This window comes from Bombina bombina, chromosome 9, assembly GCF_027579735.1.
Source record: "Bombina bombina isolate aBomBom1 chromosome 9, aBomBom1.pri, whole genome shotgun sequence".
Classification (NCBI taxonomy): Eukaryota; Metazoa; Chordata; class Amphibia; order Anura; family Bombinatoridae; genus Bombina; species Bombina bombina.
Genome location: NC_069507.1, coordinates 141,402,858 through 141,416,058, shown reverse-complemented (window position 1 = coordinate 141,416,058; position 13,201 = coordinate 141,402,858). Strand labels below are relative to the sequence as shown.

Below are 13,201 nucleotides of genomic sequence, written 5' to 3'. Positions count from 1 at the left end.
TTGTGACATATTAGTGACAGTAGAAGGGGTCTAATAACCCTTTCTGTGCCAAGCAAGTGACTGGCGCAAGGTTGGTTAACCTTGGTCGTCAGTGTGTTTTCTTCTTTTTCGAAGTAGTTCAGCTAAGCACTCTAAAAGGATCCGTATGGCAGGGAGAATTGTGTCAGTCCTTATTCAGCCTTCAATCTGGTTGACGAGGTCAGTGGAGTTTCCGCTGCGTCACTCTCTTTGCTCCGATTCCTCGGGGCCTAGAGTTTCTTTCCTCTCTTGGGGGGATTGGGGGCTTAGCGCCTCCTTCCTGCTATTTTGGGCGGTTTGGCCTTCTATGGCTCTGACATTGTCCTTAGACTTGTTCCTGCTGTGGTTTTCTCCTTGAGACCTTTTGGACTTCGTCCGTTCCTCAGGTTCCTTAGGGGGACCTGGTTCCCTTCGGAAGTTGGTTCCTTTGTAGGGACATGGGCAGTGTGGTCTCCTTGAGCTCTTTTAGGATTTCTTCCCCGGAGCTGGGGGATGCTCTGCATCCTTCTTTCATCTTCTCCTCTCATTTTATGGGGGTGATGTGGAGACTAGCCTTTGCTCGAGTGACTTGTCCTTGAGGTATTCCTTTTGTTCTTAGTCGTGTTATGGCTGTTTCCTCCTAGGGTTTTAGTGACCTTGTTTCGGTCTTCGCTTCCTTAGCTCCTTGGAGCGTTGGGCTCTGGCAAGGGGTGGTCTCGTCTTTTGGTCGGGACTTGCAAGTTTTTCTCATTGTCCATTTTACTTTGGATATTGTATTTTATGGTTATCTCCAGGGGGTCTGGTTTTTATATCTGACGGGGGATTTCAGTTTCTGGGTTCTTGTTTGTTTGAGGGCTCGGACCTCTCCTCGCTCTGGTTCTTCTGGTGGCTAAGGTTCTCACTCAGCATTTCCCTTGTTGATCCCGTTGCGGGTTGTACTAGACTGTTAGGATCTAGAGCTGGGTCCTTTTGGTTGGGCTAGTTGAACTGATTCAGTTCGCCAGGCTTTTCTGGGTGCCAATGCCCCTTGGGCTTGCCTTTCGCATATTGGTCGTTTTCCCTTGGTCGGCTTGCTGAAATAGTGTGATGGCTTTGCTGCTCTGCGAGCAGAGGGTTTGCTGTGAAACCACTGCAGCTATGAGACCTTGTCGGTGTGCTAGCAAGTTCAAATCTTTAGGGGATTCCTTCCAGGTCAGGGCGTTGGAGATTTGTTCTCTCGGTTCAGCTTATGGCTGTGTCATGGGGACAGGTGCTCTGTCCTTCTGGCCCTTTTGCCGGCCCCCTTTGTCTTGGTGGGGGCTTATATCCTTCTTTCGGAAGTATGGTCCCTATCTTAGGGCTTCTCCTGTCTTCAGGAGGTTGGGACAGACTGGTTAACCTATTTCGGAGAGAGGTACACTCTCTGGGTTGTTCTGTCCATCTGGAGAGTTACTGGCTCCGCCTTGAAGTCTGTGTTGGGACTTTAGCTAGATCTCTAGGTCTATGGCCTTGTCGACAGTCTCCATGTGGTGTTTCGGGTTGGCATCCGAGCACTGTTGTAATGGCTGTGCCATTTTTCCGCAAATTTTTTGAGCTGGGGTTTTTCTGGTCCCCTTGTTTCAGACCTGCCAATGCTTGGGCTGGCCCGGCTGGAGGTAGGTCCTGAGGTCTGTTGTTCTCTCGTATCTTGGGGCGCATTGATCCTCGTTGAGGTTCCGGCTCTTTTATTTTCGAGACCTATGTGTAGGTCTGGCGTTTTCAGTTGCCTAGAGTGTGCCTTCTGTAGTGGAGGTTTAGCACTCTACATTTTGGTAGCCCCTTCTAGCAAGTATTTCTTCTGTGTCATCCTGAGGATGGCTGTGTGTTCTTGACTCAGGTGTTTATCTTCGTCTGGGTCTGCTACATGTACTTTTGCCTGAATACTTCAATGTTCTGAGTTCGGATGATATTTGGTCTCCGTTTTCAGCTGTTCCTCGGCGCTGGTTGACTTGCTGCCTGGCAAGTGAAGCATTGCTCTTTGAAACCAGCTGCAGCTGTTTGCACCTTGATCGTGTGCTAGCTAGCTGTTACAATCCTTTGTAGGATGTTGGGAGAACCTTTTCTCTGTTCTGCTACTTGGTTCTAAACCTTGTGGTTTCTATTTGGATTGGGCGTTGCCTCCCCTTATTGTAAGGACCCATTTAGGTCTTCCGAGCTTGGTTTGATTTGGGGGGTTTTCTTTTTACGTTTGTGGTAACCTTTCGGTTTCCATTTGGTTCTTCCTTGCCTTATTCCTCTGGGAGTTTCAGCTGGGGTTACATTCGCTAGTGAAGGGTGTGTGGTAGGGGACCGACTGTTGGGCGATGTTGTCTCCCGGAGGACTGTTGGCTCAGTTGAGTCTGAGGTTGCGGTCTCTAGCTAGGCTTCCGGGCTATCTGCTGGTCAGTGTCCTTGGGGCCTTTTCCTTTCCTGTTTTCTCGACTGCGGACGAAGCAGTGTTTTTTTTTGTGTAGTGGTTTTCAGGCCTGATGCCCTCAGAATGGGCCGCCTATTTATTGTACTCTCCCGTTTTGGCATTCAGTGTCCTCTATAGCTTAGGTATTGTTTTCCCAAAAGTAATGAATGCAGCTATGGACTCTTTCCATTTAGGAAGAAAAACATAAATTATGCTTACCTGATAATTTTCTTTTCTTCAGATAGAGTCCACAGCTCCCCACCCGTCTTTTTCTCTTGTTAAGTGTTTTCAGTCCACGGGTCATCCATTACTTATGGGATATATTCTCCTTCCCAACAGGAAGTTGCAAGAGGATCACCCAAGCAGAGCTGCTATATAGCTCCTCCCCTCACATATCATATCCAGTCATTCTCTTGCAACCCTCAACAAAGGAGGTCGCGAGAGGAGCTGGAGTTTTTACTTAACTATTCTTCAATCAAAAGTTTGTTATTTTAAATGGCACCGGAGTGTGCTGTTTTTCTATCTCAGGCAGTATTTGGAAGAAGAAACTGCCTGCGTTTTTTATCTATGATCTTAGCAGGCGTAACTAAGATCCACTGGCTGTTCTCGACATTCTGAGGAGTGGGGTAACTTCAGAAACTGGGAATAGCATGCGGGGTCCTCCGCAAATGAGGTATGTGCAGTACTTTATTTTCTGGGAATGGAATTGACTAAGAAAATACTGCTGTTACCATATGATGTAAGTACAGCCTTAAATGCAGTAGTAGCAACTGGTATCAGGCTGATAAATGTATGCGCAGTCGAGTTATATTCTAGGGAGTAGAATTTGACTGAGAAAATACTGTTAACACTGAAATAATACTTAAGCCTTCTCTGCAGTGGTAGCGACTGGTAGCAGGCTTAGTGATAGCTTTGCATGACATTGAAAAATGTTGTTTTTTAATAAAACGTTTACTGGCATGTTATTCGTTTTTGTGAGGTACTTTGGTGATAAATCGCTTTGGGCATGATTTTTTTCCACATGGCTAACATATTTTTCTGCATGGAAACCGTTATATCAGGGCTCCCACTGTTGTGATTGGAGTGGGAGGGCCCTTGTTTTAGCGCCTTGTTGCGCAGTTAAAATTATTGCACAGTCTATCTGCTTCTTCCTCCTTGATCCAGGACGTCTCTAGAGAGCTCAGGGGTCTGCAAATTTCATTTGTGAGGGAGGTAATAAGTCACAGCAGATCTGTGACAGTGTGCTGACTGATTAAAAGCGTTAAATCTTAATTGATATCTGTTTTATCCGTTTTGGGTATTGAGGGGTTAATCATCCTTTTGCTAATGGGTGCAATCCTCTGCTAATAATACACTTCTAGTTAAGAATTGTTTAATTATATCTGTATTTTTGAAGCGCTGCAGCATTTTTTATATTGCTTGTAAACTGATTGAAAGTGATTTCCAAGCTTGTTAGTTTCATTGCTAAGTCTGTTTTAAACATGTCTGATTCAGAGGAAACTGTTTGTTCATCATGTTCAAAAGCCAATGTGGAGCCCAATAGAACGATGTGTACCAATTGTATTGATATTGCTTTGAATAAAAGTCAATCTGTACCGATAAAGAAGCTATCACCAGACAACGAGGGGGAAGTTATGCCGCCTAACTCTCCTCACGTGTCAGTACCTGCGTCTCCCGCTCGGGAGATGCGTAGGATTGAGACACCTAGTACATCTAGGCCCTTACAAATCACTTTACATGATATGGCTAATGTTATGAAAGAAGTATTATATAATATGCCCGAATTAAGGGGCAAACGCGATAGCTCTGGGTTAAGGACAGAGCGCGCTGATGACACGAGAGCCATGTCTGATACTGCGTCACAATTTGCAGAACATGAGGACGGTGAGCTTCATTCTGTCGGTGACGGTTCTGATCCGGGGAGACCGGATTCAGAAATTTCAAATTTTAAATTTAAGCTTGAGAACCTCCGTGTATTACTAGGGGAGGTATTAGCGGCTCTGAATAATTGCGACACGGTGGCAATTCCAGAGAAATTGTGTAGGTTGGATAGATACTATGCAGTACCGGTGTGTACTGACGTTTTTCCTATACCAAAAAGACTTACAGAAATTATAAGTAAGGAGTGGGATAGACCTGGTGTGCCTTTTTCCCCTCCCCCGATATTTAGAAAAATGTTCCCTATAGACGCCACCACACGAGACTTATGGCAGACGGTCCCTAGGGTGGAGGGAGCAGTTTCTACGTTAGCCAAGCGTACCACTATCCCGGTGGAGGATAGCTGTGCTTTCACAGATCCAATGGATAAAAAATTAGAGGGTTATCTTAAGAAAATGTTTGTTCAACAGGGTTTTATATTGCAGCCTCTTGCATGCATTGCGCCTGTCACGGCTGCAGCGGCATTCTGGTTTGAGTCTCTGGAAGAGGCGATTCGCACAGAGCCGTTGGATGAGGCCTTGAGCAAAGTTAGAACCCTTAAGCAAGCTAATGCGTTTGTTTCAGATGCCGTAGTACATCTAACCAAACTTACGGCTAAAAATTCCGGATTCGCCATACAGGCGCGCAGAGCGCTCTGGCTTAAATCCTGGTCAGCGGATGTAACTTCCAAGTCTAAACTACTTAACATTCCTTTCAAAGGGCAGACCTTATTCGGGCCCGGCTTGAAGGAAATTATTGCTGACATTACGGGAGGTAAGGGCCACACCCTTCCTCAGGACAGGGCCAAACCAAAGGCCAAACAGTCTAATTTTCGTGCCTTTCGTAACTTCAAGGCAGGAGCAGCATCGACTTCCTCCGCTCCAAAACAGGAAGGAACTACTGCTCGTTACAGACAGGGTTGGAAAGGCAACCAGTCATGGAACAAGGGCAAGCAGGCCAGAAAGCCTACTCCCGCCCCTAAGACAGCATGAAGTCAGGGCCCCCTATCCAGAGACGGATTTAGTGGGGGGCAGACTTTCTCTCTTTGCCCAGGCTTGGGAGAGAGATGTGCAGGATCCCTGGATGTTAAAGATTATATCTCAGGGATACCTTCTGGATTTCAAAACCTCTCCTCCACAAGGGAGGTTCCATCTTTCGAGGTTATCGACAAACCTAGTAAAGAGAGAGGCATTTCTACAATGTGTACAAGACCTCTTAATCATGGGGGTGATCCACTCAGTTCCGCGATCGGAACAGGGACATGGATTTTACTCAAATCTATTTGTGGTTCCCAAAAAAGAGGGAACCTTCAGACCAATCTTGGACTTAAAGATCTTAAACAAATTCCTAAGGGTACCACGGTGGACTTAAAGGATGCTTACCTTCATATACCGATTCACAAAGATCATTATCGGTACCTGAGGTTTGCCTTTCTAGACAGGCATTACCAGTTTGTGGCTCTTCCCTTCGGGTTAGCCACGGCCCCGATAATTTTTACGAAGGTTCTGGGCTCACTTCTGGCGGTACTAAGACCACGAGGCATAGCGGTGGCTCCGTACCTAGACGACATTCTGATACAAGCGTCAAGCTTTCAGAATGCAAAGTCTCATACAGAGATAGTTCTAGCATTTCTGAGGTCGCATGGGTGGAAAGTGAACGTGGAAAAGAGTTCTCTGTTTCCACTCACAAGGGTTCCTTTTCTAGGGACTCTTATAGATTCTGTAGAGATGAAGATTTACCTGACGGAGTCCAGGTTATCAAAGATTCTCAATGCTTGCCGTGTCCTTCATTCCGTTCCAAGCCCATCAGTAGCTCAGTGCATGAAGGTAATCGGCTTAATGGTCGCGACAATGGACATAGTGCCATTTGCGCGCCTGCATCTCAGACCGCTGCAACTATGCATGCTCAGTCAATGGAACGGGGATTACTCAGATCTGTCCCCTTTGCTAAATCTGGACCAGGAGACCAGAGATTCGCTTCTCTGGTGGTTGTCACCGGTTCATCTGTCCAAAGGAATGACCTTTCGCAGGCCAGATTGGACGATTGTAACAACGGATGCCAGCCTTCTAGGCTGGGGAGCAGTCTGGAATTCCCTGAAGGCTCAGGGATTGTGGACTCAGGAGGAGAAACTCCTCCCAATAAACATTCTAGAATTAAGAGCTATATTCAATGCTCTTCTAGCTTGGCCTCAGTTAGCAAAGCTGAGGTTCATCAGATTTCAGTCGGACAATATCACGACTGTGGCTTACATCAATCATCAAGGGGGAACCAGGAGTTCCCTAGCGATGTTGGAAGTCTTGAAGATAATTCGCTGGGCAGAGTCTCACTCACATCCCAGGCGTAGAGAACTGGGAGGCGGATTTCCTAAGTCGCCAGACTTTTCATCCGGGAGAGTGGGAACTTCACCCGGAGGTATTTGCTCAACTGATTCGTCATTGGGGCAAACCGGATCTGGATCTCATGGCATCTCGCCAGAACGCGAAGCTTCCTTGTTACGGATCCAGGTCCAGGGACCCGGGAGCGGTGCTGGTAGATGCATTAGCAGCCCCTTGGGTTTTCAACATAGCTTATGTGTTTCCACCATTTCCGTTGCTACCTCGGCTGATTGCCAGGATCAAACAGGAGAGGGCATCGGTAATTCTGATAGCGCCTGCGTGGCCACGCAGGACCTGGTATGCAGACCTAGTGGACATGTCGTCCTGTCCACCATGGTCTCTTCCTCTGAGGCAGGACCTTCTAATTCAGGGTCCTTTCAACCATCCAAACCTAATTTCTCTGAGGCTGACTGCCTGGAAATTGAACGCTTGATTCTATCAAAGCGTGGGTTTTCGGATTCGGTTATTGATACATTAATACAGGCTCGGAAACCTGTGACAAGAAAAATTTACCATAAGATATGGCGTAAATATTTATATTGGTGCGAATCCAAGAGTTACTCATGGAGTAAGGTTAGGATTCCTAGGATATTAGCTTTTCTACAAGAGGGTTTAGAAAAGGGTTTATCCGCTAGTTCGCTAAAGGGACAGATTTCAGCTCTGTCTATTCTTTTACACAAACGTCTGGCAGAGCATCCAGACGTCCAGGCCTTTTGTCAGGCTTTGGCTAGAATTAAGCCTGTGTTTAAAGCTGTTGCTCCTCCGTGGAGCTTAAACTTGGTTCTTAAAGTTCTTCAGGGTGTTCCGTTTGAACCCCTTCATTCCATTGATATTAAGCTTTTATCTTGGAAAGTTTTGTTTTTGATGGCTATTTCCTTGGCTCGAAGAGTCTCTGAGTTATCTGCCTTACATTGTGATTCTCCTTATCTGATCTTTCATTCAGACAAGGTAGTTCTGCATACTAAACCTGGGTTTTTACCTAAGGTTGTTTCTAACAGGAATATCAATCAAGAGATTGTTGTTCCATCATTATGTCCTAATCCTTCTTCAAAGAAGGAACTTCTTTTGCATAATCTAGACGTGGTCCGTGCTCTGAAGTTCTACTTACAGGCAACTAAAGATTTTCGACAAACTTCTTCTCTGTTTGTCGTTTACTCTGGACAGAGGAGAGGTCAAAAGGCTTCGGCTACCTCTCTCTCTTTTTGGCTTCGTAGCATAATACGTTTAGCCTATGAGACTGCTGGACAGCATCCTCCTGAAAGAATTACAGCTCATTCCACCAGAGCTGTGGCTTCCACCTGGGCCTTTAAGAATGAGGCCTCTGTTGAACAGATTTGCAAGGCTGCAACTTGGTCTTCACTTCATACTTTTTCCAAATTTTACAAATTTGACACTTTCGCTTCTTCGGAGGCTGGTTTTGGGAGAAAGGTTCTACAGGCAGTGGTTCCTTCTGTTTAATGTTCCTGCCTTGTCCCTCCCATCATCCGTGTACTTAGCTTTGGTATTGGTATCCCATAAGTAATGGATGACCCGTGGACTGAACACACTTAACAAGAGAAAACATAATTTATGCTTACCTGATAAATTTATTTCTCTTGTAGTGTGTTCAGTCCACGGCCCGCCCTGTCTTTTTAAGGCAGGTTCTAAATTTTAAAATTATAACTCCAGTCACCACTGCACCTTATAGTTTCTCCTTTCTCGTCTTGTTTTGGTCGAATGACTGGATATGACATGTGAGGGGAGGAGCTATATAGCAGCTCTGCTTGGGTGATCCTCTTGCAACTTCCTGTTGGGAAGGAGAATATATCCCATAAGTAATGGATGACCCGTGGACTGAACACACTACAAGAGAAATAAATTTATCAGGTAAGCATAAATTATGTTTTTTTATTGGGGGGCGTCTTTGTTTTTTTATTCTTCTGGCACCTTTTCACCCTGATTTTTCTTCTACGTTCCTTGTTCCTCAGCAGAATAACTGGGGGATGAGGGAAGTGGGAGGAGTATTTAAGCCTTTGACTGGGGTGTCTTTGCCTCTTCCTGGTGGCCAGGTTCTTATTTCCCAAAAGTAATGAATGCAGATGTGGACTCCATCAGAAGAAAAGAAAATTATCCGGTAAGCATAATTTATGTTTTTGTGTTAGTTACATTTAACTCAATTTGTATTAATATGCAAAGTACATTTCTGAATATGCAAAACTGCAAAAAATATTCTTAGAAAATAAGTGTTTTTAAAATAATTTAAACCTGTCAGTGGGCACAATTGGCAAATAAACTATTTGATAACATAAGAGTCAGCTGTAAATTAATTTGTGTTCCAAGTGATCACTGTGTAATGAATAGCCAGATCAAGCATTTTACAGCAAAGTGTTCTTTTTAACCCCGCCCCCGAAAGGCTGAATCTCAAAATAAAACAAGAGCAATACTGAATGTAAATTACAATAATTAATTTAAATAAGTAAATTAATTTGTGGGTGATTGTGTTTTGATTTAAATGTCCCTTTAACAGTGTTTTGCTTTAGAATATCTTATTTCATTTTGCACTAGACCTTCAAAACATCATTTTATCAAGTTCTGTCAAAAGTACTCTGTCCCCGTTTTGTCTTTGAAGGTTACATTGTGTTTAGTGGCCCCCGCAGAGCAAATGGTATACAAGGCCTGCGATTTATTATCCAGTCCGAGAAGCAACCTCATTATTTAGAGAGCCGTGTGGAGGCTTTTTTGAAGACTATGGAGAAATCCCTGGAAGAGATGTCAGAAGAAGCCTTCCAGAAACACATTCAGGCACTAGCAATACGTCGTCTAGACAAGCCAAAGAAGCTGGCCTCAGAGTGTGCCAAGTACTGGGGAGAAATCATTTCTCAACAGTATAATTTTGACAGAGGTAAGACACTATTGGAAACAGTTCCAGGGTGGTTGAGGAGGGGAGAATTGGTTATATATAGCTATATACAATTATGATTTTTAAAAGCTTTTTTTCGGTATTGTTCTTACTGTAATTTCAGTAATAAATGTTAGCGTTTTGAATGCCCTTGTATTCTTAAGTGGCACTAAAGGATGGATAAAAAATGACTTTAGAGAGAATATATTCTGCATTCATATATTTAAAGGTCTGTCATGGTGAAGAGCCTGTAATTTACATAGGGTGGCAGGGGACTCCCAGCTATTGTCATATAATTCATGATTCTAAAAAGTTGTTTTTAAAGAATAAACTCAGTATTCTGTAATTATTTATTTAAAAAAAATATTCAATCCCCTCGTGGAACTTGGAATTGTGCATTCTGCAACATAGCTCATAGGCCATCTGTTTTACCAGTTTCAGACAGTTCAGCTGTTTTACCCTTGGATGCCAGAGATTAAATGTTGCATCACTCAGAGCTAACAATTTATTTTAGTTGTCACCTATATATATATATATATATATATATATATATATATATATATATATATATATATATATATATATATATTAGCAATTTAAAATATGGGGAGGCGAAAAGTGAGTTTAAAATCCTCCACTAAATCCAAAATGTAGAGAAAATAACTCATTGTGTAAACCATTTACAAATCTAGACAAGTCAGAAGACTTGCTTTTACCCTAGAAACTCTCTGATTACACTGTTTCCAATGCAGCAAAGGATTCTGGGTGATATATGCAAATGAGGTTCACAATGACTCACTTTTTTACTTCTAGCCTGCTTTTTAAGGCAGACTTCCCTTTACACCATAGCATCGCCACATTACACAGCTTCTAAGCTTAGCTTGGGGTAGTACAGTGATTCAGACCAATCCCAGGACAGCTGTTTTGTGGTTATTGCCACTCATCAGCTGGGGAGTAGGTTGAATCACTGCTTGGTAAAGTTGTTTTCTGGGGGATATTTTAAATTGCTGCAGTGATGATGGGGTAGCACAGCATTTCCATTATGAAAATCTATATTTAAAGGGATATGATGTGATATTTTCTTTCATGATTAAGATAGAGCAGCAATTTTAAGCAACTTTCTAATTTACTCCTATTATCAATTGTTCTTCATTCTCTTGGTATCTTTATTAGAAAAAGTAGGAATGTAAGCTTAGTAACCGGCCCATTTTTGGTTCAGCGCCTGTGTAAGGCTTGCTGATTGGTGGCTACATATTAAATATCTATTAATATTTTCTGTATTTTGATAGGGTCGTAACTGATTTAATTTTTTTCTCATCAGACAATATTGAAGTATCTTATCTGAAGACCCTGGTTAAGGATGACATCATGAAGTTTTACAAGGTAACATGTCCCTGTGTATCACATATCTGTCCTCATTAGTTATTCAATCTCACAGTAAGCAAAGAACTATAGTCGTGAGGTAACGTGAAACAGAAACAGTTTCCATAATGCAGGAGTAGAAAACATTTTCAAATATTTTTTTGTATGTTTTAACATTGATATAGGAATAATCACTCACTGGCTGATGAGGACAGCTCCTTTATATGTATTGGTGGACAGGGACACGCATGTAACATAGTAGATTAGGTTGAAAAAAGACCGAAGTCCATTGAGTTCAACCTATACAAATCTAAAATACTTACAAAAAGCTCCAGTTAAGCGTAAATAATCCCATAAGACCGAAGTCCATTGAGTTCAACCTATACAAATCTAAAATACTTACAAAAAGCTCCAGTTAAGCGTAAATAATCCCACTAAAAGGTGACCCATTTAATACTAGCAATCATATCCATGAATTTTGTTTCCAGACAGAAATGTATCCAAACAATTTTTAAATGTATCTAGGGTATTGGCATTCACTACCTCCTTTGGTTCCACAATTTTATTGCTCTTACAGGGAAAAAAACATTTTTGTTGCAGGAGATTAAATCTCTTTTCCTCCAACCTTAAATTGTGACCTCTTGTCACAAACAATTTTCTTGGAATAAACAGAGCTTCTGCCATCTCTGTATATGGGCCTTAAATATATTTATATAAAGTAATCATGTCACCTCTCAAGCGCCTTTTTTCTAAAGAAAACAGACTCAGTTTGGCTAGCCTCTCCTTATAACTTTAATTCTCAATTCCCCTTATTAGCTTTGTGGCCCTTCTCTGAACTAGTTCTGCAATCTCTTTTTTTTTTTTGTGATCAGTCCCCAAAACTGCACTCCATACTCAAGGTGAGATCTTACCAGGGATTTATATAGTGACAAAAGTATGCTTTCCTCCTTTGAATCAATGCCTCTTTTAATACATGCTAGTATCTTATTAGCCTGTGTAGCCGCTGCCCTGCATTGTGCACCCATCTTTAGCTTGTTATCTATTACTACTTCCAAAATGTAGAACCTTGCATTTTCCTGTATTAAATCTAATTTTCTATTTACCTGCCCATACTTCTAATTTTTGCAGATCCCTTTGTAAGGAAAGCTCTGACCTAATGACCTTACTTAACTTAGTATCATCTGCAAAAATAGAGATGTCGCTATTTAATCCTGCTCCAAGTCATTTATAAAAATATTAAAAAGAACAGGGCCCAGTACTGATCCATGGGGGACTCCACTGATTACCTTTGTCCAATCTGAGTATGATCCATTCACTACTACTCGTTGCTCCCTATCTTTTATCCAGTTATTTATCCATGAGCTAACATTTTCATCTATTCCTAGTCCCTTAATTTTGTGCATTAATCTCACATGCGGCACTGTATCAAATGCCTTTGCAAAATCTAAGTATATCACATCAACTGATTCCCCTTTATCTATATTTTTACTTACTTCCTCATAGAATCTAATTAGATTAGTTTGATATGATCTATTTCTCCTAAAACCATGCTTATTAGAACTCATAATCTTGTTTACACGTATGCTCATAAATATAATCCTTTATAATCCCTTCAAATATCTTCCCCACTATTTATGTCAGACTAACTGGTCTATGGCTTTTTGGATCATCCCTGCTTCCCTTTCTGAAGAGTGGCACCACGTCAGCTTTACGCCAATCCTAGGGTACCATGCATGAAGGCAGAAAGTTTTTTTTTGGAACAGGATCACCTATTTTACAAAAACAAAACAGCAGTAATAAATTTTAAAAGGCCTTTTTTTGATGCATCAAATTTATTTTAAGGGGTACAAGAGTATAAAAAAAATACAGCATGTAGTAGTGTATGGTTTATAGAAACACAGCAGTGTTTATCTGTTTAAAAAAAAATCCAGCTTTTCTTCATTTGAAAGCTTCTCTATTTTGGTTGCACTTCTTTTTTTTTTTCTCCCTGACTCACGCTGCTCACAGGAGGGCACGTTGAAAGGTTGTGGAAAGTGCTGCAGGCATCTGAAATTTCAGTGTTTTTAAAACACCGGAACGTAGGGCTGATCCAAACATTTAAAAAAAAAAAATAGTGATATTTAATTGCCTCTTTAATACTTGTAATATTAAATTAAATACATACCATTTTAGGATTTTATATAAAATTCTATTTCTTTCATGTAATTGGCAAGAGTCCATGAGCTAGTGACGTATGGGATATACAATCCTACCAGGAGG

General features: G+C 42.0%; 1 protein-coding gene across 1 annotated transcript in view; it reads left to right on the top strand.

Annotated features, from left to right (window-relative positions):
- IDE (insulin degrading enzyme) overlaps window positions 1-13,201 on the top strand; it is a 352,051-nt gene that overhangs the window by 295,549 nt on the left and 43,301 nt on the right. Inside the window, exons 18-19 of the mRNA XM_053692939.1 lie at window positions 9,311-9,583; window positions 10,902-10,963. Coding sequence (XP_053548914.1) covers window positions 9,311-9,583; window positions 10,902-10,963 — 335 coding nt within the window. The remainder of the gene's footprint in view (window positions 1-9,310; window positions 9,584-10,901; window positions 10,964-13,201) is intronic.